At 39.5% G+C, this 25,452-nt stretch overlaps 1 protein-coding gene across 14 annotated transcripts in view; it reads right to left on the bottom strand.

Moving 5' to 3' along the window:
• Positions 1-25,452, bottom strand: part of Mbtd1 (mbt domain containing 1) — a 61,099-nt gene that overhangs the window by 20,691 nt on the left and 14,956 nt on the right. For 9 of the 14 annotated variants that reach the window (XM_037201155.1, XM_037201152.1, XM_037201154.1 and 6 more), the window contains 5 exons: positions 17,218-17,417; positions 12,793-12,932; positions 11,349-11,472; positions 9,875-9,957; positions 136-253 (listed from right to left, as the gene is read on the bottom strand). In XM_037201155.1, the coding sequence (XP_037057050.1) occupies positions 136-253; positions 9,875-9,957; positions 11,349-11,472; positions 12,793-12,932; positions 17,218-17,371 (619 nt within the window). In that variant the 5' untranslated portion in view covers positions 17,372-17,417. The remainder of the gene's footprint in view (positions 1-135; positions 254-9,874; positions 9,958-11,348; positions 11,473-12,792; positions 12,933-17,217; positions 17,418-25,452) is intronic. The other 5 variants (XM_037201156.1, XM_037201144.1, XM_037201150.1 and 2 more) reach the window with 3 other exon arrangements.

Genomic DNA, 25,452 nt, shown 5'->3' on the forward strand with positions numbered 1-25,452 from the left:
TAAAAAAAAAATCTGCCAACTCCTACTACACATATATTATTTATTTGGTAATACCCGCAAAATTTATACTCTTTTTTAATTTAACAAGTTTGTATCCCTGGCATTTTCTAGTAAATCATCATGTATGCTTTTCACCTGCTAATTTTATAATTCCAGCAATCCAGAAGACTTTGGTAGGTAGACTGCAGTCTGTATTGGGAACTTCTATTCTTACATTTTCTGAGATATCACCCCAGCAGGTCCCCATAGGTGCCTGTCATACAAAAATTATTAAATTATTATCTTAGTAACATAAGCACAAAACACCATTTAAAATAGTATCAATAATGGAATATTCACATAAAAATGTCACTTTAATCCATTCATCTTTTCTTGACGTATAGTTTCTATTCCTTGTTGTAAAGAATTCTACTTGGAGAAAGCCAGGATAAGGAACAAATTCAATACAGAAGACAGAATCTGCACTTATTAGATCCACATTGACGTCAAAATTCAAGCCCGAATGTGACATTTAAGTAATAATTATTCTAAAACCCAAATTACAAACTTGGCCAACATCATAAAATCAAGGTGACTTGAGGAATTTAGTGTTTTTAATGCGTACTGAATGAAAATATTTTAACCCTCAACTTTTAAAGATCTTGCCCAAGAGTAGGAAAAAATTAATTACAATTAACAGGTTTCAATGTGATCTGTACAAATAAAACAAGCATCTGTATTTCAAATTTAAGTTAAATCCATAGAATGTAAATACAGTCTATTCAGACGGACAGGAAAAAGCAGTGGGAAAGTCATTAGGGGGAAGTTGAAGGGATTTGGGAAACGAGGCCTGCAGTAAATTGTTAAATAACTTATTATCTCAAAATTTCTTATGCAACAATTACTATGAAAAGAATACTTCCAATGTTGGAGATATTGATCACTGGTCTCCATACTACTGGTTAAGATGGCAACTGAGAAAACTACCTAAGAGTATAACAATCACACTCCCCAAAAGGTAACGTTTCCATTCCTGAGTCCTTAAACTGCAAGGCAATACACAATTACTTGGGCTTTATGCAATAGTAAATTAAGTCAAGTACACGAGTTTATAATTATTCATTAGTGCTGATAATTCTAGTCTCTGTGGCCCTAGATAATTAGGTTTCCATGAAATGTAGAACACTGGACATAAATAAAAGGATAAGGTGAGGTTCCAGAAGGCCTAATAATATGAATCAATCAGGTGAAAACAAAACAGCCTCAAAATTAAAAGATATGCAAGCATAGACATGAACTAGCAAATATAGATATTGGGAAAATGTATTTATTCCACAGAAGGAATGCCCCTTATACCTTGATGGTAACCCAAAATAAAGTCAGTCTAAAGCAATATTTAACTCCTGCCCTCTACAAACAGTTACAAATTTCTGAAGGAAACAGAATGTCAAATAATAGTGAACTAAGAGCTAGAAACCAAAGACAAAATCAGTTAATGGCTAACTCTTTGAGTAGCAAGCAATGAGTATACCTTAACAACTTAGAGACACGTCCAATCTCAATTATTTGTGATTATGGGGGAAGGAACACATATACATCTTTCCAAGAGGGAAGGAAAAAACAAAACTACCCCCTCCCCCTTTGACACAGGGTTTTGCTATGTAACTCAAGTTGGCCTGGAATTTGCCATTCTATCACATTGGCCTCCACTTTGCAATGCTCCTGCCACAGCCCTCCCCCCAACCAAGTGCTAGGGTTATAGGTGTGTGTGCCACCATGCCTGGTTTTCCTTTTTAAACAGGAAGACTGGACCCTTCAGGTTCTGCTACCTCCCCCTACATCATTCTAGACTGTAGGGCCATCCCTATTGCCAGCAGATATGATCAGAAAAGGAGAGGCTAGAAGGAAGACATGTAGCACAAACTAAGCTAACATATATAAATGCAAAATACAAAGACCATATACTCATTTCTTGTAAGGCTTAGCAATCAGAGAAGATCGGTGCAGGTAATTGCATGCACAAAGCTGCATGAAACTCAAGGAGGGTAGCTACTCTTTGCTTGACTGCCAAATCTGTTAATTTGTTTTTTATTGAGAAGAGCTGTGGTTATGCTGAGAAGGTACAGGTTAGTTGGGCACAATGCTAAATGAAATTTGCATACAGGACTCCTTTCTGAGCTAGACTTGACAATCTGTTGTGCTGATTTTTTTTTAAAGCTTCAGTATTATCTTTGAAGAAAATACTTTTTAGTGCTATTTATTAAAGAAGTATCAATATTTTCTTAAAAAAAAAAAAAAAAAGGCAATGCTCACTTGAGTGGGAGATCTTTGGTTTGGTCCCTATAGTCTGGATTGGTATAGGAGAAAGTAGCAGAAAGTGACATTTGTTCTTGCCTGTAAGGTTGTGGTTCTGCTAGGCCCTCTTAAACCAATCCATATGGTTCACTCTATGAAAAAAAAAAAAAAAAAGAAACAAACATCAACAAGATAGAGCACTACAGTTATAACAAAGTATGTGCTCGATGTGTTGAAATGATAGTGATTTCATAGATAAATCTGCCCTTTTTTTGAAAAAAAAAAAAAAAAATTCTTTGAAGTGTGGAAGACGGAATGACCCAGGGCTTGACAGCCATCTTCATCTAAGTCATTTGTCTTCTCCTGCTGGCAGGAGGGATACCTCTGAAGTCTGGATTGGTATAGCATGAACTAGCAGAACCATCATTTACAGGTAACAACAAATTTACCTTCCAGACTCAGGATGCGAGGTCTACCTCAGGCTCCTCCCAAACAAGGAAGATCTGCTCCACCACTTCCTGCTCCAGGGCCACTCGTGAGAGCTATCTGGGAGCGACTCTCCTTCCCTGCAAAGTAAGCTGTCATCAGGTCCTGTAGAGATGGCCAAATCCAAATGCTGAGGGGTCCCCAACACAAATGTATGATAACCTATCTATCTGAAGGAAAATAACCTGGCAGGAAGTCTTATTTCCTTCACTTTGAGGACATTCCCAGCTAGTCCAACAGCCCAGATGACTGGTATTCAGACATGTAAGAGGGCACACATGATGCATACAGAAATAACAATTTCCTTCTACAGCACTGCTAACCTCCAACTTTTGATAACCACACTCAATCTTTAGAGAGTATAAATGAGCAGAGGTTAGACCTGAAGCTGCAGGTAGGAAATCAAGAAAGAATTCATCCCCATGATAAAGCAAAATCCACCATTACTGTATCTCCAAACGAAAAAGTACTTGATTACTAAAGTGTACCTATTAGTAAAAGATGAAATAATGTTTGGTCAAAAAAGACAAGGAAAAAAGTCAGGCACAGTGCTGCCCATCTGTAATCGCAGCACGTGGGAGGCTGAGGCAGGAACTTTTTGAGTCTGAAGCTAGCTTGGGATACATAGCAAGGCTCTATCTCAACTTCTGCCCTTACCCAAACAAAACAAAACAAAACAAAACCTCCAACCTATTCTCTCCAGAAATCATACTCACCTTTTGATCTGACACCAGGATCTATTGGGGGTGGAGTGGGGGTGAGGGCAGCATAGAGATGGGGAGTGCAAGGAAAATACAAAAGGAAAATGAAATGTTTGAGAACGCCTGAGAAAAAGGCTACACATATGGTTAAAGAAAGCAGAAGTCACTAATTTGATGTCTTTTTTTTTTTTTTTTTTTTTTTGAGACAAGGTCTTACTCTGTAGCCTAGGCTGGCCTGGAAGTATGCAGACCAAACTAGCCGTATACTCGCTGTGATCCTCCTGCCTCAGCTTCCCAAACAAGGAAGCCTTCTACGTGATGAGATTACAGGTATGCACCACCACACTTGGGTTTTAAAACTGCCAAATTAAAATAAAACAAAACATAGTTTAATCATTATGAGATACCAAAAGAAAAACAAAATCCACTCTGGGATAGAGTCCGAAGTTAAGACATTCATTTAGTTTACTTAGGCTTCCTTTAAATTAGGTTTTCCTGAAAACCTATGGCAGGTGATTTTTAGTATGGGGGCTCTCTGCCTTTGTAGAGAATGTATTTCATGTTAGTGTTAGCTTAGGTGGAACACTAAGTGCCAGAAATGAACTCAAGTTTTCTTTTTTCTTAAAGATCTATTATTTATTTAATGTATATGAACATGCTATCTGCACGTATGCCTTTATGCCAGAAGAGGGCATCAGATCCCATAATAGATGGTTGTGAGCCACCATGTGGTTGCTGGGAATTGAACTCAGGACCGCTGGAAGAGCAGCTAGTGCTCTTAACCACTGAGTCATCTCTCCAGCCACAAAGATTAGAATTATTTATCTTTGTTTTATGTACATGAATGTTTTGCTTGCATGAGTGTTTGTTCCTGGTGCCTTCAGAAGACATAAAGGTTTGGATGCTCTGAAACTATAGTTACAGAAGGCTGTGAGCCAGTATGTGGATGCTGGGAATTGAACCTGGGTCCCCTGAAAGAGTAACAAGTACTCTTAACTGCTGAGCCACCTCTTTTATAATCTAAGATGACACATGGAGCTTCTATCTTTAATTATAAAGGAGATGAAGTTATATCATGCATTTTCTAATGTTTTCTTTCTGTGAGTCAACCTAAAAGGTAATTTTAGTTGAATAATATTCCTAATAAACATGTATTTGAGAAATCATACCATGAATTTTGCTACAAAAAAATTACTACAAAGGCCTTCTGTTTTTCTTTTCTTTCTTTTTTAAATTTTATTTTCTGTGGATTGGTGTCTTGTCTGCATTCATGCATGGGTGAGGGTGTTGGATCCCTTGGAAATGCAGTTACAGACTGTTGTGAGCTGTCATGTGGATGCTGGGAATTGAACTCAGGACCTCTGGAAGAGCAGCCAGTACTCTTAATCACTGAGCCGTCTCTCCATTAAAACAAAACAAGTATATCTGACACATGTTGCAAGTAAATGAATAAAAACTTATTTCTTCAAAAAAGCCGCACTCAGGTCAGAGAAAAAAAATAACAGAAAGACTGTATTATATAAGTGATACAAGGTATACTCATGGAGGCAGAATGAAAAGGTCAAACTAACAGCTTTAAAGTCATAGTATAAGCTAGGTGTGGTAAACCATGTCTCTAATACCAACAAAAAAAAGAAGCTGAGGCAGGAGGACTGCCATGATTTCCAGAGTGGTCTCGTCTACAGAGATCCTGCTTTGAAAATTAACCCATCAATAAATCATCCCCACCCCCACCTGCTACCACAAAACCCGGCACTGCCCCCCACACCCCCAGTTCCAAGTCATAACATAGCTACACACGATGGCACACCTTTATAATCCCTTAGGAGGCTGAAGCAAGAAGATTAAGTTCTAGGCCAGCCTGGGCTACATAGTGAGAAACCCATCTCAATTCTCTGCCAACCGTCCCCCACCCAGATAAATATCTGCGAATCTGCTGAAATCTACAGAGCATTATCTAAGTGGTATATAGTTAATATATAATTATGAGTTCTTTTTGTTCGTTTGTTTTATTTTGCCTTGTGTGGCTACTACCACCCAAGAACTAAGAAAGGGCTCAGTGCATACTCCCTTTGTAGAGGACTTTAGTTTGTTTCTCCAGGTGTTTCATACCCACTTGTAATTCCAGCTTCAGAGGATCTGACAGCTTTGGCTTCCATGGGCATCTGTACTTATGTGCACATACTCACATGTAAACATATACATAATTAAAATAACAAAAGTAAACTGAAAAAGAACTAAGGACTTTAAATTACGAAAATGAAATAAGTTTAAAATTACAACCCAGCTTCTCAAAAAAGTAGTAAAGCTTTATTTAAGAGATGGTCTAGGTAAGCTAAAGTATTTTGAAGAAGCTGCCATCTTTCTGACTACACATTAAAGATCTTATTTTTCCTCCCTTGTTTTGAGGTTTTTGATAGTCTCACACTGCAGCCAGGTTGGCCTGGAACTCACAGTGCTCTTGCCTCAGCCTTCTGACTCCTGGGAAAGCAAGTATGTGCCACTGTATCTGGTTAATTTATGATTTAGTAAAAATTTTATTATCCAATTCAGTGATTTCCAACTTAGGACTGCCAAAGTTAAGCAGATAATGACTAGAGACCAATTTGCTCTGCCAAACCAATCAATGTAGTTTCTTGCTGTGATTGAAGTCTGAGTCAGATTTTATTAGGTAAGAAATAATATGGGAAAGGACAAAAGGGACTCAATTTTCATTGTAAACTTATCTTTCTTTCTTTTGGTGACAATGAGGTCTCATCAAATTGCCTTAAACTTGTGATCCTTTTGTAGCTGAGATTACAGGGCTACAGCACCAAGGTTGGTTCCAAAGAGTCTTTGTTTATTTATTAGACAAAGTCATGCTATGTCACCTTGTTGGCCTGGTACTGAGTACACATCTTAGGCTGGCTGCCAATACGATGGCCGCCCCGTTGGTTTATCCTTCTGAGCACTGGGATTACAGATGTGTACCACCAATGCTTGACTCTTAAGATATTTTTATTTTAAATTATGTTTATGTATGTCTGGCTTTGTGTATGTGTATGTAGGTGCTCATGGAGGACATAGGCATCAGATCTCTGTGGAGCTGGAGTTACAGGCAGTTCTGAAACACTCAACATGGGTACTGGGAACAGAACTTGAATCCTGAAAGAGCAGTGTATGAGCTTAACTGCTGAGCTATCTAGTCTTACAACGTATGTTGTGGAACTTCATTTACAGAAATTTAAAGAATTTCATACTTGAAAATATCTGACTTAAAACAAAGTGCTGACAATAGGGTATTTGGACCCTTACTTGAGAAGAGGTTGGTTTAACTGGAGAATCTAGGCAGTCAGGATTCTGTTAACACACTCATAACTCCTATTTCAACCAGAACAGCTTTGCCTCTGCATCATATATTAGAGATGAGTATTTATAAATTAGGTTTGAAAAAGAATCTCTACCAGCAAGAAGGTTCCTATTTGATACCCAAGTGGGTTAGAGAGCAGACGTGGGTCTCTTAAGAAGAAAACCTGTTAGAGAAGATGTTAAGTCTTAGAGAGATGGTGCTATGAGACAGGGTCTTCTGCTCCCAGTAATTCCTGGTAAGAGACTTTCCACAGCCCAAGCCAGTAACTTCTCTTAGAGACAAGATAGAAAATGATCTCCAGGAGAAGACTGGAGAGTCAACTGTGAAGAATAAAATCGAGTTTAGCATGAGTTCTACCTCTTAAATCAAATGGCTTCACCTGAAATGTTGATCAAAGCAACAGAGCAAATGCAATGTACTAAGACAAAGCTTTTCCTCTCTGATAAGGAGGAAGCAGTAAAGACAGGTGGGCCGGCAGTGGTGGCACACACTTTTAATCCCAGCACTCCTGGGAGGCAGAGATAGGTGGATCTCTGTGAATTCAAGGCCAGCCTGGTCTATAGAGCGAGATTCAGGATAGGCACCAAAACTACACAAAGAAAACCCTGTCAAAAAAAAAAAAAAAAAAAAAAGTGAGTGGAACAGGGATGGGCTCCACATAACCGACAGATGGTTCATTCTGAGTGAGAAAGGAAGATGTCACATTATCCTTATTAATAAGTTAGCTGCTCCACTCTATGCCATAGAATATCCTTTACTGCTGGTCTTGAACTCACTATGTACCCAAGGCTAGCCTTGAACTCTTGGATCCTCCTGCTTCCAACACCCAAGTGCTGGGATTATAAGTATATGCTACCATACCCAGATCCTGAACTGAACTTTAAATCATAAAATAGGTCCTTTATTACTATCTCCAACCCCATTCAAACAGCTCCCCTTGACATAACCACAACTCTTAATTTAGTATTCATTTTTCCATTCCTTTCTGGAATTGTACTTATTTCCAAGGTAGAATTATCTGCCCTATGACCATTTCAATCTTAAAATAGCAAAGCTGTAAGCAAAATCAACCAACAATTATTTTAAGAGATGTACTCAACTTCATTCAGTATAACTTTTAAAAGGTATGGACAGGAACTGAAATACACTTTCAGGACCTTGAATGCTATTTTTAAAATATTCTGGTTACTTATATAAAAAGGCTTGACCTAGTTTATGACATAAAACATTAAAAAGAAGATCTAAAGAAAGATGAAAGCCATTTAAAAAGAGACAACAGACAAGTGTGTCAGGAATCTGGGATGAAGACTTACTATGGAATTCTGAGCATCTCAGCACCACAGAGCAACACCGTGAGAACTTAGTTTGTGCTTTATGCTCTGCAGTGCTAAGTACAGGATCTGTGTGGCTGGGTAGGTGTCCTGTGAGTGACACACCAGCTCTGCAGTTCTCTTTGTAGCTGTTGTACATAATGCAACCATATGTGTTACTTTGTTCTTCCCCAGGCTGTCTGTATTATCAAGAGTATAGCATAAATCATCCACTTGACTCTCGGCTAGGCACCTAAAAGTTGCATTTTAGGTTCTCTTAGACAGCATGCCACAGACAAAGAGCTTAACATTTGTATATTAAAGGAAGAAAACAAACAAATTAATGCACCAGGCTTTAATATACATTTACACTAGAGAATTAATAAGCTGGCAAGAAAGTATGTGCAGTTTTGTTCACATGCTATTATTTAATAAAACCCTTAGCAAATGCTAATTGAGAATAAAACTGTACTGATTTCTTTTCTGTTTATGTATGCACAGTAGACAGTCTTTAAATATAAATTAATCATGTCAGGTTAAGAAATATTAGGGTAAATTACCAAAGATAAATCAAAGTGAAATAACATGATATTGATACATTGTTTTTACATCAGATGCTCTGAAAACAACACCTTTCAAACTTATTTTTTAAAAAAAGATTTATTTATTTATTATAGTGTTCTGTCTGCATGTATGCCTGCAGACCAGAAGAGGGCACCAGATCTCATTACAGATGGCTGTGAGCCACCACATGGTTGCTGGGAATTGAACTCAGGACCTCTGGAAGAGCAGCCAGTGCTCTTAACTCTGAGCCATCTCTCCAGCCCTCAAACTGTTTTTTAATGACACAGATCACTTACTCCAGCTCACAAGAAAACATTCCTGTTGCTTCTTTGGTGTGTGATTTTACATTTGGAGGCAGAAACAGAACTGGAGGAAAGACACCTCTTTTAGAAATTACTTGTTCAAATCGCACAGTTCTTGGGAAGAGTTAGGCTGAGCCACATGATACCGCTAGCAGCCAACTAGTTTTGTTACAGAACTCCTACATATTTTATGTTTCATATGGTTTAACATGGAAACTGGCTGAGACAGTAATTTCTTTTTTTTGGGGGGTTGTTTGAGACAGGGTTTCTCTGTAGTTTTTTGGTGTCTGTCCTGGATCTCACTCTGTAGACCAGGCTGGCTTCAAACTCACAGAGATCCGCCTGGCTCTGCCTCCCGAGTGCTGGGATTAAAGGCATGCTCCACTGCCACCCGGTAATTTTTATTGTTCAAAATCACTCATACTGTAACTAAAAAACAGTGGTGTTTTGCCTGCATATATGTCAGAAGCTCTGGAACTGGAGTTACAGACAAGTGTGAGCTACCATGTAGGTGTTGGGAATTGAACCCTAGTCCTCTGGAAGAGCAGCTAGTTCTCTTAACTGCTGAGTCATTTCACCAGCCTGCAACTAAAAAAATTTTTTTTAATGTTGGAGGCAAAACACAGGGCCTTGAATGATTTACACAATCGCTTTGCCACTGAGCTACAACACTTCAGAAGCCTTCAAAAAGGGCTTTTTTGTTGGGCTAACATGAAGACTTTACTTGTAAAACATAAGTTATTCTTAACTATTAGGTATAACAATTAATAAAGGAGAAACATTTTTTATTTATTGTATAACACAACCTTTCTAAGGATAAGATGATGAGGTGTTTCTTCAGAATTAAAGATCACACATTTCATGGTAAGGGAGAAATTCCATACTCACATGTTTGAAACAGGTGACTGGAGCTGCTATGAAGCTATTGCTGTTGATGTAGTTACCCCAGCTGAAGCCTTCCACGGAGATTGCTGAAATAAAGGAAGCTTAGATATAATTCTCCAACATTTGATTTCCAAAAAAAGTGTTCTTTGTTTATTTAACATTTATTGGGGAACATGTGGGGGGCCCAGGGACTAAATTCAGGTTTCTAAACTTTTACCTGCTTAGCTACACTTTGCGAGCCTGTTGTTGTTGTTATTATTATTATTTTATTGTCTTTCTTTCTTTCTTCCTTTCTTTCTTTCCTTTTCTTTCTTTTCTTTTCTTTTTTTTTTTTTGGTTTTTCAAGACAAGGTTTCTCTGTGTAGCTTTGGAGCCTTTCCTGGAACTCACTCTGTAGCCCAGGCTGGCCTCGAACTCACAGAGTTCCACCTGCCTTTTGAGTGCTGGGATTAAAGGTGAGCACTACCACCCAGTCAGCTGTAGTGGCACACTCCTTTAATCCCAGCACCTGAGAGACTCTGGAGACAGAGGCAGGCAGATCTCTGAGTTTGATACCAGCCTAGTCTACAAAATGAGTTCTAGGAGAGCCAGGGCTACAGAGAGAGACCCTGTCTCAAAGAAACAACAACAAAAAACAAAACAAAACAAAACAAAATAAAAAACCCCAACCAACCAACCAAACAACAACAAAAAAGCCAAAACCCAAAAAGAACAAACCCAAAAGAAAGTTTTTTGGTGAAAAGTACTCAAAACACTTGAGAGGTGGTGGCGAGGGTGGGTGGGGTCGGGGTCAGTCTTCTAGGGACACATAGTAAGACCCTCTTTTCAAAACCCATCATATATCTCATCATAAGTTTTGTTTTTCCAAATAACATGAGCTTTTACTGGTTAAAAACCTTTTCTAAATACTTGGTACCAAAAGTATATCACATTTCAGAGTTCCATGGATTTTCAGGCATTTGCATTGACTTTATTGGTGCTTAAATGGCACATATTTCAAACTATTTTCGATTTCAGATTTTCTTTTTTGGTGGTGCTAGGAATTGAATGAGGGCCTTGTGCACTAGGTGAGTACTCCACCACTAAACAAGTGCCTTCCCCAGATCAGAGTCTTCTAGGGACACATAGCAAGACCCTCTTTTCAAAACCTACTCTCATCATAACTTTTGTTTTCCCATAAAGATTAAAGAACTTGACCAAATAATATGAATATAAATATGAATAACTAATTTCCTATTTCTAATTTGGGATGTCCCACTTGGATTTACAAACACATTACCACCACCATTACTATCCCACATTAGAATGTCTTTGTGTGTCAGGTACTCCCTTCTACAATTATTAACAACCAACCACTTGATACCAGGAAGCACACAGTCTTAATGTGCTAACAGAAAAAAACATATGCAACCCAAGGTTAAAATGCTATTACTTGAAACCAGTCAGATGAATAATATTTCTCTTTTATTACACTCACCAGAATTACCTGCTTTTGTCTTTGCTTGATTTTGCAAGGTAGCTTGATATTGAGCATAGGCAGCTAATTTAGCAACTAAAGGTTGTTTCTGAAGGACTTTTGCTTTCTTTGTTGGAGGCTTACCCTGAAACAAGAAAAGTTAAGTAAATAGAATTCTTCACCCCTCCACAACTGAAATTTAACATGATTGCATACTACTCATTCTGCTTAAATATTGAGGGTTTAGAAAATTATTAAAGCAGAGGAAACATACAAGGAATTTTAACATGAGAGGTTTTTCTTTTTGTTCTGCTACAATGTAGTTATCTAATATGGGCAGCAGAGCTGGTGCAGACTAAAACAGCAATATGCGAATTAATATGTTAATAAAAATTATATCCCACAAAATGTTAAAATATAGGCTGTGGTGGATACTTGACCTCTTCTTAGAGTAGACAGAATCAGTGTTATTCACTCATGCAGCTGCGAAGCATTGCTACTGATATGGTAAGAGAAGACAACTGAATGTTCAAAGAGCAAGTGACTGAGGTTTATACCTTTAGTGCTAACGCAAAATGTCAATGACATAATGATCATGGCCAAATTCAGTGTGACAAACTGCCATCCATTTGGGTACAGTCAGGATAACTGTCTATCTGAAATATAGAAATACATCTAAGTGATGTATTTCCTTCATCTGAGGGATTTAAATAACTTCAGTGCTATGTAATGATCACAATAAGTTAAGTGAGAGGAAAACTGTGACCATACAAAAGATAATTACAAAAACCAGTATTCTAATGCCTTAAGAAATTTTTAGATGGTACGGTAACAGCTTAGTCAAGTAGTCAAGACTCCAGGGTTCTGTAGGTGCTAATATACATTTAAAAGATGATTTTCTTTTCATTTCATGGATGTTTTTAAAAATGTGAGTTATATTAGCAAACATATTTGGTTAAGGTATCAAATTGGCTGCACTCAAAAGTACAAAGTTGAACTTGCCTATCACGCACAAAGTTGGGGTTTATCACCAGCAACAAAAATCCCAAGAACAAAGAACAAAAACCAAAATACAGCACATGATGAGGAAAAAACAAACAAAAGAAAACAGAAAAACCCCAAAATATATCATTTTCACCAAAATGGTGATTCTACCTTGATATTAACTCAAGGAAACACTGGGGAGGGAGCATAAGAGAAAATGGCTGTATTGTCTACATATAACAAGGTGTTTAATTGTACTTATGTGGAAAAAGGTCTTTTTAGTTAATTTATAAAGTTAATTTACAGCTCATTTTGGACAGCCTGTCTCCATCATATAGGATACTCCAATTTATATTACTCGTGGCTCATACATTTCCTAAAAGTGTGGCTGAGTGGACAGAGGTGGAGTGCAGTGAACCATACTCAGATCACAGGGAAGTGAAAGCCGTGGGAAACAGGAAGAATAAGAAGGTTTCTGTACCGTTACCTGAAGTCTGGCCAGAATGCTTGCCTTCTTAGAGTTTGACGAGTAACTTCGTGAACAGGAAACACTGCAGAAACGTTTTGTTTTAGAGTAAAAAGCGTCTCGTACACCGACCATCCCACACATCTCACAGGTAGCTAATTAATAAAACGAGAACATCCGTATGAAAGATCATATAGTAAAATCAAATCTCTCTACCTGTCTAGAGGTATTTAGCTAAAAATCAGCAACGAGCTTTCTTCCCTCTCTTATACATGGTGGTAGTGGTGGTGGGGGTCTATAAAGCCTGAAAATTTCCTGAAGTCCTAAAGGCTTTAAAAAGGTCAAGAGGCATGTCTGTAATCCCAAAACTGAGTGTATGGAGAGGGAGGGAGGGCGGAGAAGAGGGACTGAGAGGGAGGGAGTGAAAGGGCATGTACGCACGTGTGAGAGTGAGCACGCATGCTTGTTTTCAACTAACATTTTCCTAATGCTTATTATGTGGTTGGCATTTTTGTATGTACTGATATATATGTATATATATATATATATATGATATATGATATATTATGAATTTCAGCTTTTAAAAGGATTATGAACAAAAGACTAAAAGGAGTACAACACAATTGAGGATTAACAAAATTATAGCAAAAGCCTTTAAAATTGTCCAGGGGACACAGAAGGATGGGGCAGGCTCCAAGTATGAGGCAGAAGTCAGGGTAAGAGACAACTTAGCTTCTTATGGGCATTACATAATGACCAATAGCCCGAAAAGCAGAATTACATAAACACATGTTACACAAACCAAAATTAAAAAAATTCAAACAGAGCTGGGCCTGGCTATGCAAGCAGGCCAAGTCAGATGGGTTAAGAGTTCAAGGTTTCCCTAGGCTATAGAGTGAATTCAAGGCCAGCGTGGGTACCTAAGTAAAATCCTGTCTCAGAAAAAAGTGGGCTGGGATACAGTTCAGTGGCAGAGCACTAGCATGCATGAGGTCTAAGTTTAATCCTTAGTACTATCTAAGAGAGAGAGAAAATAAAACAAAAAAATCCATATGTTAACGTTCCACCCAATGGTTAAACTGAAGACACCTGTAGCATAACCAGCACTTACAAATCCACGAGAAATGGAAACAAGTCAGAACACCAAAACTACAAGACACTGTCAATGAATATACGGTGTCCCATTTGAGACAAAAAAGAATGGTTCTATACAGATTCTAGATCATTAAAAGTTTGCCACAGTAGAGCTCTGTTTTGATCCTAACATTTGGAGGGCAAAAGCAGGCCCTGTCTCCACAATGAGTTCTAGGCCAGCCTGGTGGTCAACACCCCGTCTCCCAACAAAACCAAACTAGTCAAGTGGACAATGAATCCTTGACAAGAATTATACAACATCAAACTACAATGCTCTTTTGTGATAAGATTTCCACACTGGTAGGGCATCACCAAAGTACAGCAAGAATAATTAACAACAGGAATTAAGTTGCATTTTTTTTTTTCAGTCAGGGTCTCACTATGTAGCCCTGGTTGGCTTGGAATTCACTATGTAGTTTAGGCTGGCCTTAAACTCACTGAGCTCTGCTTGCCTCTGCTTTCTAGGTGCTAGAATTAAAGGTGTGTGCCACCATACCAAGTTCAGTATTGCTGACAGAAGTTTTCATGTAGCTTTGTCAACTGTGACCCAGAAATGTCAGGTGGAGCAGAAAACACCTAGGAAATCCTCCTTTTCTGGTTTGTGGTGCCAGATTTAACATAGTTTCTTTCCATGCAAGGAAAGAACTCTACCCTGAGCCACACATCTAGCGTTCCCTAGGTACATGGATTTTTGTTTTTTTTTGAGACAACATCAAGTCTTGATTGCCCTGGGACTTGCTATGTAGACCAGGCTGGCCTCGACCTCAGAGAGATCCTCCTGCCTTTGTCTCCAGAGTGCTGAGATTAAAGGAGTACACCATCACCCCTGGTCCTAGGTACATTTTAATTGATTGAGCAATCTTTTTGTTTTGTTCCTCAGACATAGGTCTCATATTAAGTAGGCCAGGCTGGCCTCAAACTCTCAATCTGCCTGCTGCCAGCCTCTTAAGTGATGGGATTTTTGGATGAATCACCACAGATGACCTTGTGAGTTTTGTTAAATGAAGTTCTGTGACAGTGTATGCACTATGCACTATGCATGTGTGTGTGCGCGCGCGTGTGTGTGTGCGCGCGCACCTGCTGTCTGAGTATGTGTGGAAGTCAACTTTAGCTGTTGTTCCTTAGGTGCCATCTACCTTGTTTTGTGGAGACAGTCTGGCTCACAGCTTGCCAAGTAGGTTAGGCTGACTTGCCGGGAGCTCCAGGGATGCATCCGTCCCCAGCCCCCTATAGTGCTGGCTGGGCTTACGAGTGGACACTATCATACTTGGCTTTTTACATGTTATCTGGCGAGCACAAACAGGTCCTCATGCTGACACAGCATCGACTTTACTGACTGAGTGATGGCCTCAAACACTGAAGTTGGTAAAATACTTGTTTCTGGGAGAGCTTCCCTGTGTAGTCCATGCTGGATCTTCCTGCTTTTTAGTCTCTTCAAGTGTTGCCACTACAGCCACTCTTAACTTAAGTACAATTTTTTATATGGTTTGCAGAACTCTGTACCAGGCTTACCACGTTCAGTTTCTTAGTTAAAAGACAGTAGGATGCACAAAATAGGATTATCATCTGTAAATGATACACAGCTGAAAAATAAGATGACATAGTGTCCAACACTAGATGACAGAATTAAAAAAAAATTTCTACGATCAAAGATCAGTAAGAAAGAGGCTTCTAAAAGAGATCAAAGCCCCAGATTGGTTTATATATGCCATAAAACAATAAAAGCCAGGTGGTGGCGCACACCTTTAATCCCAGACTCAGGAGGCAGAGGAAGGTGGATCTCTGAGTTTGAGGCCATCCTGGTCTACAGAGTGAGTTCCAGGGCTACACAGAGAAACCCTATTATCAAAAAACCAAAACCAAAACCCAACCAAACAAAAGCAACAACCAAACAGTGAGCTGGCTCTGTAGGTGAAAGCACTTGCCAAGCAAGTGTGGCAAGCTGAACCGGATCTCTCACATGCACATACAGGCGGAAGAGAACTACACACAGCTGTCTTTCTGATCTCTCTTAGTGTGCTATGGCATGTGCACCAACATATACACCTCCACCTTTCACTCCACCTTCCAATTTAAAAAAGATGCTAGAAGAAATAGTTATCTCAAGCTCAGTATTATTTTAGAAAGAGCCAGTGACTTAACTGCAGTGTCCTGAAGAAGACAGCAAGGCTGAAATATCTTTTGGTCCCAGTATAACCAGCCATTTGCTGGAAGTGTTTTGAGGATGGGGTGCTTTCAGTGGGACTGATAATAGCACCAGGCAAATCAGGAAGAGCTGTTCCTATTAGCAAATAATCTGAATATTACCAGGAAAAAGTGGCCAGGATATTGGTGAGTGGAATTTCTCTGATACTAAAAGAAGTGGAGGAAATGACTACGGTTATTTGATAGGCCTCAGAAATACACCAAAGTAAGTGGTCTAGTGTAGAGAGATGTCATTATAAAAAGACCAAAATATTCTGGCAGCTTGATTTAAGGAAAAAAAAAAAAAAAAGGGTCACTTGATACATGCACACACTTTTTTTATTTGTGGTCCCAAGGATGGAACCTAGGGCACTGTGCATGCTAGGGAAGCATTACCTCTTGGCCCCTAGTTTATCCTTAAAAGTAACATTAAACCCAAATAAAAAAAGTCAAAATATTCTGGTTCAATATAAAGCATATTCTAGTGCTGAGAACCACTACAAAATGAGACCACTTTCTGTGTAAGACAGGCAGCACCTTATTATTGGAGGTGATAACTTATGTGCCAGGCATGGTGGGGCAAGTGTGGCAGGAATACTGTACCAAGTTCTAGGCCAGTCTGTGAGTCACAGCAACCTGTTCTGAAAATGAACCAACCAGCCCTCAACTCCTCCCTGGCCCCACAAATCTTGATGAACTGTCACAGAGAAGCCCTACCTCAGTGTTTTTAAAATTCTACGATCTTTCCCACTTTCCCCTCTACAGGAGGGATAGTCATTAACTGAATTTTGCCTTTGCTTTTGCTGTTGTTCCACTTGCTTCCCACTAGAAGGTAGGGTGGCAGAGACAAATTCTGCGATCTTATCTGGAACTCAGGAGTTTCAGGCTCTGTATCTTCAAATAATCCTTTAAAAGTGCTAAGGAGAGACCAGGCATGGTGACACTGTTTATAACCCCAGCAAAGACAGGATGATTGTGAGTTCTTGACCAGTCTGGGCTCTACAGCAAGACACTGTCTAAAAATAAAGTAAAATAACCAAACCAATCTAACAAAAATGTCAAATGAAAACACACCCTCAAACAAAACACCCTCATGCAGTGGGTCAAAGTGTGGACACTCACCCATGCCAGATTTACCATCTGGGTATGTGTAGACTTGTCCATTATTTTTGATAATTGGGAGACTGGAAGGTAAAGGAGCAACTTCTTCTTCACTCTCCTCGGAGCTGGAGCTGCTACTTGTGTCCTCACTGCAGCTATCATAGCCGTCAAACATCCCGAACGAGTCTTCTTTTTCTTCTGGATTGTGAAGAATGTTCTGTCTTTGTAGAAGAAAGCAGTGACATGTGACACAGTGCTCACAAGCCCTTCACACAAATTCTGCTATGTGGGATCTGACCACGAAATCTAGTGCTGAGAACAGATAATTTCTGTTTGTTTACTGGGATAAGGTCTCTTTGTTACACAGCTCAGGTTGGCCTCAAACTCATGTGATCCTCCAACTTCAGTCTCCCAAGGTACAGGCCTAGCAGACGACGTTTTATAATGAAATACTAAACACTATGGCAAAACGCACTTCTCTACTATGTGACACAAACTATGTGTACAGTAACTAGTAAATTTAATGATGACAGAACTGAGACTGATGTAGTGATTTGTGTATTTAATGAGGCATGTCTCTCCTCCCCTCTAAAAATTTACATCAGATCTTTTATTTTAAAAAAGAGATATAGCTGGGTGGTTGTGGCGCACGTTTTTAATCCCAGCAGCGAAGCAGAGGCAGGTGGATCTCTGTGAATTCCAAGACAACCAGGGCTGTTACACAGAGAAATCCTGTCTCGAAAAACAAAAGTACAAAAGAGAGATACAAGCATTATTTCCTTTCTTTTTTGTTTTTTCGAGATAGGGTTTCTCTGTGTATCTCTGACTGGTCCTGGAGCTTGCTTTGTAGATCAGGCTGGCCTCAAATTCACTGAGATCCGCCTGCCTCTGTCTCCCAAGTGCTGGGATTAAAGGTGCACACCACCATTACCTGGCTTCAAACATTAATTCTTAATTTGCCTTTCATTTATAAAATTCTGGGTTTCTTTAGAAGAAAAAAAATATATATATATTTTTAAATGCACATGGGTGTTTTGTCTGCATGTATATCTGTACACCAATTGGATGCCGGGTACCCATAAAGTCCAGAAGAGGTTGTCAGATCTCTGGAACTGGAGTTACAGACAGTTGTGAGCTGCCATATGGGTGCTGGAAACTGAACCTATGTCCTCTGCAAGAGCGTCAACCACTGAACCATCTTTCCAGCCCTCTTTCTTAATTTGAGACAAAGTTTGTTTGTTAAGGCTGGCCTCAAGCCTCCTGACAGTCTGAGTGGCTGAGATTACACAGGTGTGTCTTCAGTGCCCAATTTAGTATGTCAAATCACATAATGTTATACCCTCAAAAATAGTGACTTAGGAGCTTCCCTTGGAAAATTTTGCATGCACCAATGTTGCTACAACTCCCAGCCCCTTTATAGTACTCGTCTATTGTTCTGAGCAACTTCTGGATAGTTTCATAAATGAAATCTATCTTTAAAGAGTCAAAATTTGATACTATTGGAATATTTGAAAAGAAAAAAAAAAATCAGACTCTAAAGGCAATTCCAAAAGAAAAGTTTTGTTAATTTACCTAGATGAGGTAGGTGGTAGGGAATGGGCTAATTTTCATTTGATAGTGTGGTGCTATGAACCCAGAATTCTGACCAACATGCCAATATTACCTGAGAACTTAAGTTTTTTCTTAGTCACCCAACAACTACTTATCAAACACCTGTGCACCACACTGTAATTGTGTACACAGCAGATAGTGTTCTTATAAATGGTGTCATGGACTGAGAGATGGAGTAGTTGTGTGGCAACAGAGTAACAAAGATGGGGCTGATTCACCCTCAGCGAAGTGTTGCATAGCACACTTTCTTCTGGAGATAAGGTCTTCCTTTTGGGAAGGAAGCCTGTTAACATACAGGATGTTCTAAAGGGGAGGTAAAATGTCATCTTTTAGGGAAACTCCTTAAACTCAGGAAGTAAGCAACTCAAAGGCTGCAGGAAGTCTCTGAAACTGACCAGATACACTAGATGCCCACTCCCTAAGCATTTAAGTACTAAGGATTGCCCAGAGACTTTGTCTGGAAGAGGGAAGAGACCACTGAGCTACATGCAGACTGTGCAGTGCGCTCCAGTTTCCAGCTTTTGTGAGCTGTCACCCATGTTGGGGTGGGTTTTGGTGATGCAGCTGTCTGTGAGTCATTTCTGTTCCTATAAGTAACCCCAATAAAGCTGACTGACTCACCAAGTTGGAATCTGGTGGTACCCTTACTTTGGTTTGTCACCAGTTCCTATCTGAGGAAGAAGACATTTGCTCATGTCTCCCTAGGAATAGTGTCACACAACATGAGGTAAGACCCTGAGGTCACAAAGAATGACCCCTAAATATCTGCTGTTGGAACAGGCACAGGAAGGGTCAGGATAAAAGACTGAGTTGGGCATGGTGGCTCATGCTTTAATCCCAGCATCGGGAGGAGGGTGGGATGCAGTGTGGCATTTGAGTGTGAGTGTGTGTGTGTGTGTGTGTGTGTGTGTGTGTGTGTGTATGTGTGTGTGTGATTGAAGAGGCAAATGGATCTCCCTGTAGTTGAGGTCAGCCTGGTCTCCACAGTGAGTTACAAGACAGCCAGGGTTATATATTAGAGAACTGTGTGCAAAACTAAAACTAAAAGATAAAAGATTTGGGGCTCTAATAACCTAGATACACTGACAGTGTGGCTATGCCTAGCATGAGTGGAATGGCGACAACTGACAGGGGGATTTGTAGTCAGATCAAAGCAGTCCTTTTGGGCTAACTCAGATCAGGATTGTTCTTCCCCACAGGGCCAAGAGAAGGCAGGATACAAATGATTTACCACAGTATCTGCAGTATCTTGTTGACAATGTTAGCTAATACCAGCTAGACTCTGAATCTCTAGTAAATTCATACAGCCTACTTTGATGCAGAAATATCCATGAAGACTCGACATGGGGGCCGGTGAGATGGCTCAGTGCTTGTAGCACAAGCCTAAGAACCTGACTTTAGTCCATGGACACCATGGTGGAAAAAGAGAAAATTGTTCTGTGATCTCCACATGTGCCATGGTATGTGCACACTGGTGTTATGTACACACACACATACACACAAATAGAACAATAATAAAAGATTTCACATAGCCTTTAAACCTAGCACTAGCAGTCTGTGAGTTCGAGGCCAGCCTGAGTTACAGGACAGGCAGGGAGAAATCCTGTCTCAAATAAACAATGACAAAAAACAAAACAATCCCCTCAAACAAAAATCACCCCTTGCAAAAGTCACCCAAACAAAAAATTACTCCCCACAAATAAAGACTCCCAAAGTTTTCCATATATGCTTGCCTGTACTACACAGCTAGTTCATTTAGCAAGTAATACACATCAACTCAAGATAGCTTATTCTAACACTACTTTCAGAAAGTATTACCTTGAAGTTTCAAGGGATTATGATTCCAAATGGCAGAGTTTTTAATAATTATAGGCTATTAAAATTTTTTAAGAGTTCATGCCAGACATGGTGGCATATACCTTGCTCTAGTTTGCCTTCTGTTGCTGTGATAAATACTACGACTAAAAGCAACTTGGAGCGGAAGGGTTTACTTCATCTCACATTTGAAGTAACAGCTCATCACTGAGAAATGAGGGTAGGAACTCAAAGTTAGAACTGAAGCAGAAGTCGTGGAGGAACACTCCTTACTGGCCTGATCCACTAGCTTTCTCCCCACCCCTGCAATGGGCTGGGCCCTCCTGTATCAATTAGTGATTAAAAAATGCCATCAGGCCAATCTGACTAGAGCAATTCTTTAACTGAAGTTCCTTTTCCCAAGGTGACTCTAGGCTTGCCAAGTTGATAATAAAAGCTACCCAGCACACATCTGTAATCCCAACACTGCAGCAGGCTGAGGCAGGAAGATCACAAGTTCAAGGTTAGCATCTGCTACATAAAGTACCATGATCATTAAGGAATTTTTTCTTGTGCTTTTATAAGGTCTTTTAGAACCGTTAATATGCTTTGGACATTATTAAAAAGGAATAGATAGTATGCAGTAAATATTTTTCTAATTTATCCCGAAGGGCTCATGTTCTAGAGGAATGTTCTGTGATTTTTCTTATGGTCCTACTACAAATATGTGAGAGAGTAATTCCCTGGACACACCCAGGCTGAGAAATCTGGCTATGCCAACAAAAACACACCATATGAATATTTGACATATTTGTAACCTAAAATTTTTTTTAATTATTTTTAGTTATTAAGTATATTGTGTGAGGGTAGGTGCCATGGAGGCCAAAAGATTTCCTATCTACTAGAGCTGAGATTACAGGTGGTTGCGACCTGAACTTTGATCTTTTCCAAGTGTAGCAAGTGTTCTTAATTGTTGAGCCATCTCTGTAACCCAGTATCATCATAATTTATGCCACACTTCTTGGGAAGCTATATTCATAGGAAGAGTTGTTCTCTAAGTACCTTTTCATTAAGGTAGTGCTGTGGTATGTTCTGTATGTTAAATGTGTTGCTCTGATTGGTTAATAAATAAAACACTGATTGGCCAGTAGCCAAGCAGGAAGTATAGGCGGGACAAGCAGAGAGGAGAATGCTGGGAAAAGGAAGGCTGAGAGAGAGCTGCCATCCACTGCCATAAGATGTTAAGATATAGGTAAGCCACGAGCCACGTGGCAAAGTATAGACTAATAGAAATGGGTTAATTTAAGATATAAGAACAGTTAGCAAGAAGCCTGCCATGGCCATACAGTTTATAAATAATATAGTATCTATGTGTTTCCTTGGTTGGGTCTAAGCGGCTATGGGACTGGCGGGTGGAGAGATTTGTCCTGACCGTGGTCCAGGCAGGACCAGAAAAACTCTAGCTACAAGGTAGTCTATTGGTGAATTTACATATAAGACATAACAGCTTTACTCTATGTAAATTACCTTATTTATTAAGAAGGCAGCTGTATTAATTAGTCAATGAAAGAACTAATGGGAAAAAGAATCTTGACTTCATGCAAAGAGGACCTACAAAGGGGTCTTTTCTATGCATTCTGAGTGGACAGATTTTTTTTTTTTTAAATGAGGCAGGGTCTCTCTATTTAGCACTGGCAGTCCTGGAACTCACTATGTAGACCAGGCTGGCCTTGAACTCACAAAGATCCACCAGCCTCTGCCTCGCAAGTGCTGGGATTAAAGGCGTGTGCTACCACGTCCAGCTTTTAAAAAAAAAATATTTTTATTTTGTTTTTTTGTATATATGGTATTATTCTATTATTTTTTGTGTCTATATGAGTGTTTTGCCTGCCTGTATGTCTATGCACCACACGCATGCCAAGTACCTGTGGAGTCCAGAAGAAGGCAATGGATTCCCTGTAGCTGGAGTTACGGATGGCTGGATGCTGGGAACTGAACCTAGGTCCGCTGGAAGAGCAACCGGTGCTCTTAACAACTAAGCCATCTCTCCAACCACAGAATTTCTTTTCTTTTCCTTTTTAAAAAATAACATAGGCCTATTCTGCTAAGTCTGAGTAATTTTCTCTATTTTCTATTGTCTGAAAATTCCCCAAGGCAAAAAGTGGTGGCAGTCTACCAGTACCTCCAAAGCTAAAATTACTGTACATGTTATCAGGTGACAATGATCTACAATTCAGGTAGTTGGTATTTTCAGATTTGTCAAATATTACCAAAAAAACCAAGTATCAGACATGCAACCACCAACTATCAGCAGAAACAGAATGCAGGTCAGAAGAGGTTATTAAATCCCCTGAAACTGGAATTACAGGCAGCTATAAGCCATCAAGTGGGTGCTAGTTAACTGAATCCGGTCTTCTACAAGAACAGTGCTCTTAACTCCAGAGTGGACAAGTTCAACCAGGGCCAGTGAGACAGTCACCAAGCCTGACCACCTGAAAATAGACTCTCAGGACTGAGAGCATTGGAAGGGGAGAGCAACTCCTGTAGATTGTCCTCCGATTTCCAGACAGAGGCATGTATCCCACGTCGCCCTTCCCCCTGAAGAGTTCAAGACAGGATCCAAAATCCAATTAACAGATACAATCAAAAAAGAGTCAGATGGACAAAATTGCTTAAGGCCATAATAATCCTCCTCCCTAAGGACAAAGTACCATTTCTGTACTCTAAAAGGGTATGCAAGCCCAGCCTAATCTATACCACATGAAAAGACAGGTAGAAAACTAGAAATTGAAATGCAAAAATACTTACAATACTATCAAAAGTTATGAAATACTTGGGGATAAATGTTGCAGAAGAGACAGGAATCTTAAAAATGAGAAAATAGTGCCAAGAAAATAAAGACTTAAAGGAGAGGAGGAGGATCATGTTCATGAACTAGAATTACTATTGTTAAAAGGCCAATTGTTTTTCTTTTGGATTTTTGAGACAAGGTCATGCTTGGTAGACCAGGAACTCCTCCTACCTCAGCCTCCTGAGTGCTAGGACTACAGGCTAAGCTCCCATATCTTGCACTAAAATGTCAGTTCTTTCAAAACTGAATTACATATTTAAAAGTTTAATCATAATCTTACCAGACTGATAGAAACTGACAACCTCATTACATTATAATGCTACAGTAATGTAGACAGTGGGATTTTGCCATGACCACAGACTGAGAGATCAATAAAGTAGAATAATCCAGAAATAGGCATAAAGTCAATGAAAACAAGATACTTTTATTCATATTCCATATTCAGCTACATGCTGGAAGTTGTTGATATATACAACATTTAAAATAAAGTAATCGTTAATAGAATAAGACTAAGACAATCACAAACTGGGAGGAAATATTTGCAAATCATGTACTAGATAAGGATTTGTACTTAGATAACAGCAGTAACAAGTATTCAAGTGCTTACCTAATATGTACAAGGCCTGGGTTTGGTCCCCCACATTGCATGTAACACTGAGGTGAAGTCAGGAGGATAAGGAGGAGTTCAAGGTCATCCTGGGCTACAACCCAATTTGAGGCCATCCTGGACTAAATGAGACCCTACCTCAAGAACAAAACAAACACCCCTATCCCCAATCTCCTCAATGATTGCCTGGTGTGGTGACATTAAGCCTGTAATCCCAGCTACTTGAGAGGCCAAGACAGAGCACTCCAAGTCTGAAGACAGCTTGGGCAATTTACCAAGACTTTGTCTTACATAAAAGAATTAAAAAAAAAAAAAAAGACTGATAATATAGTTACATGGTAGAGCACTTGCCTAGATTGCACTTCACCCTACCTAGCAGTGAAAAAAAAAAAAAAAAAAAAACCAAAACCAAACCAAAACAAAACACAAACCGAAACATAAACAGTGTGGTGACGCTACCAGAACTTACATTAGAGGCATCAGGAATTCAAGGTCATCCTCTGCTAAAAAATGAATTCCAGGTCAGTCAGCCTAGGGTACAAGCAACCTTATCTAAAACAACAAAACAAAATAAACACATTCCCAAAACAATGAAAGAAAAAACAAAATAACTTTAGTGACTAAAACAATCCATTTTAAAAATGAGGCAAAATACTTAACAGACATTTCAAAGATACTCAGATGGCAAATAAAGACATGAAAAGCAGCTTAATATTTTTAGCTATTGTAAAAAGTAAATTAAAACCATGAGAATGACTGGCTGGATGGCGGAAGCCTGTAATCCCAGCATTTATGCCTTTAAACCCAACACTGAAGAGGCAGAGGAAGAACAGTGTTTGAAGCCAGTTTGGACTACATAGCAAGATTCTGTGTGGAAGCAGCTAGAGGTGTGGCTCAGTGGTTAAAAGCACTGGCTACTCTTGAAGATGGATCTGGGTTCGATTCTTAGAACCCACCAGGTAGTTTGTAGCCACCTGTAACTCCAGTTGTAGGGTATCTGATGCCTTTTCTGATCTCCTTTGGCACCAAAGTTGCGCGCGCGTGCACGCGCGCGCACGCACACACACACACACACACACACACACACACACACACAGGCAAAACACACATAAAATGAACAAATTGACTTAATTCCTGTAGAGGCAGGTGGATCTCTGAGTTTAATGGCAGCATGGCCTATACAGCAAGTTCCAGGGCAGATGGGGCTACACAAAGAAACTCTTGTCTTGAAAAGCCAAAAACCAAGGAAAAAAATTCTCTCTCAAAAAACAAAAAATAGATGGGAATTGTTCCCTAGTTGGTAAAGTGCTTGCTTAGGAAGACTGAAGCACTGGGTTTGTCTGATCCTCAGCAAAGCATAAAATGGGTGTTGTGTCACATGTCTGTAATCCCA

Source organism: Peromyscus leucopus, chromosome 8b, assembly GCF_004664715.2.
Source record: "Peromyscus leucopus breed LL Stock chromosome 8b, UCI_PerLeu_2.1, whole genome shotgun sequence".
Taxonomy (NCBI): domain Eukaryota; kingdom Metazoa; phylum Chordata; class Mammalia; order Rodentia; family Cricetidae; genus Peromyscus; species Peromyscus leucopus.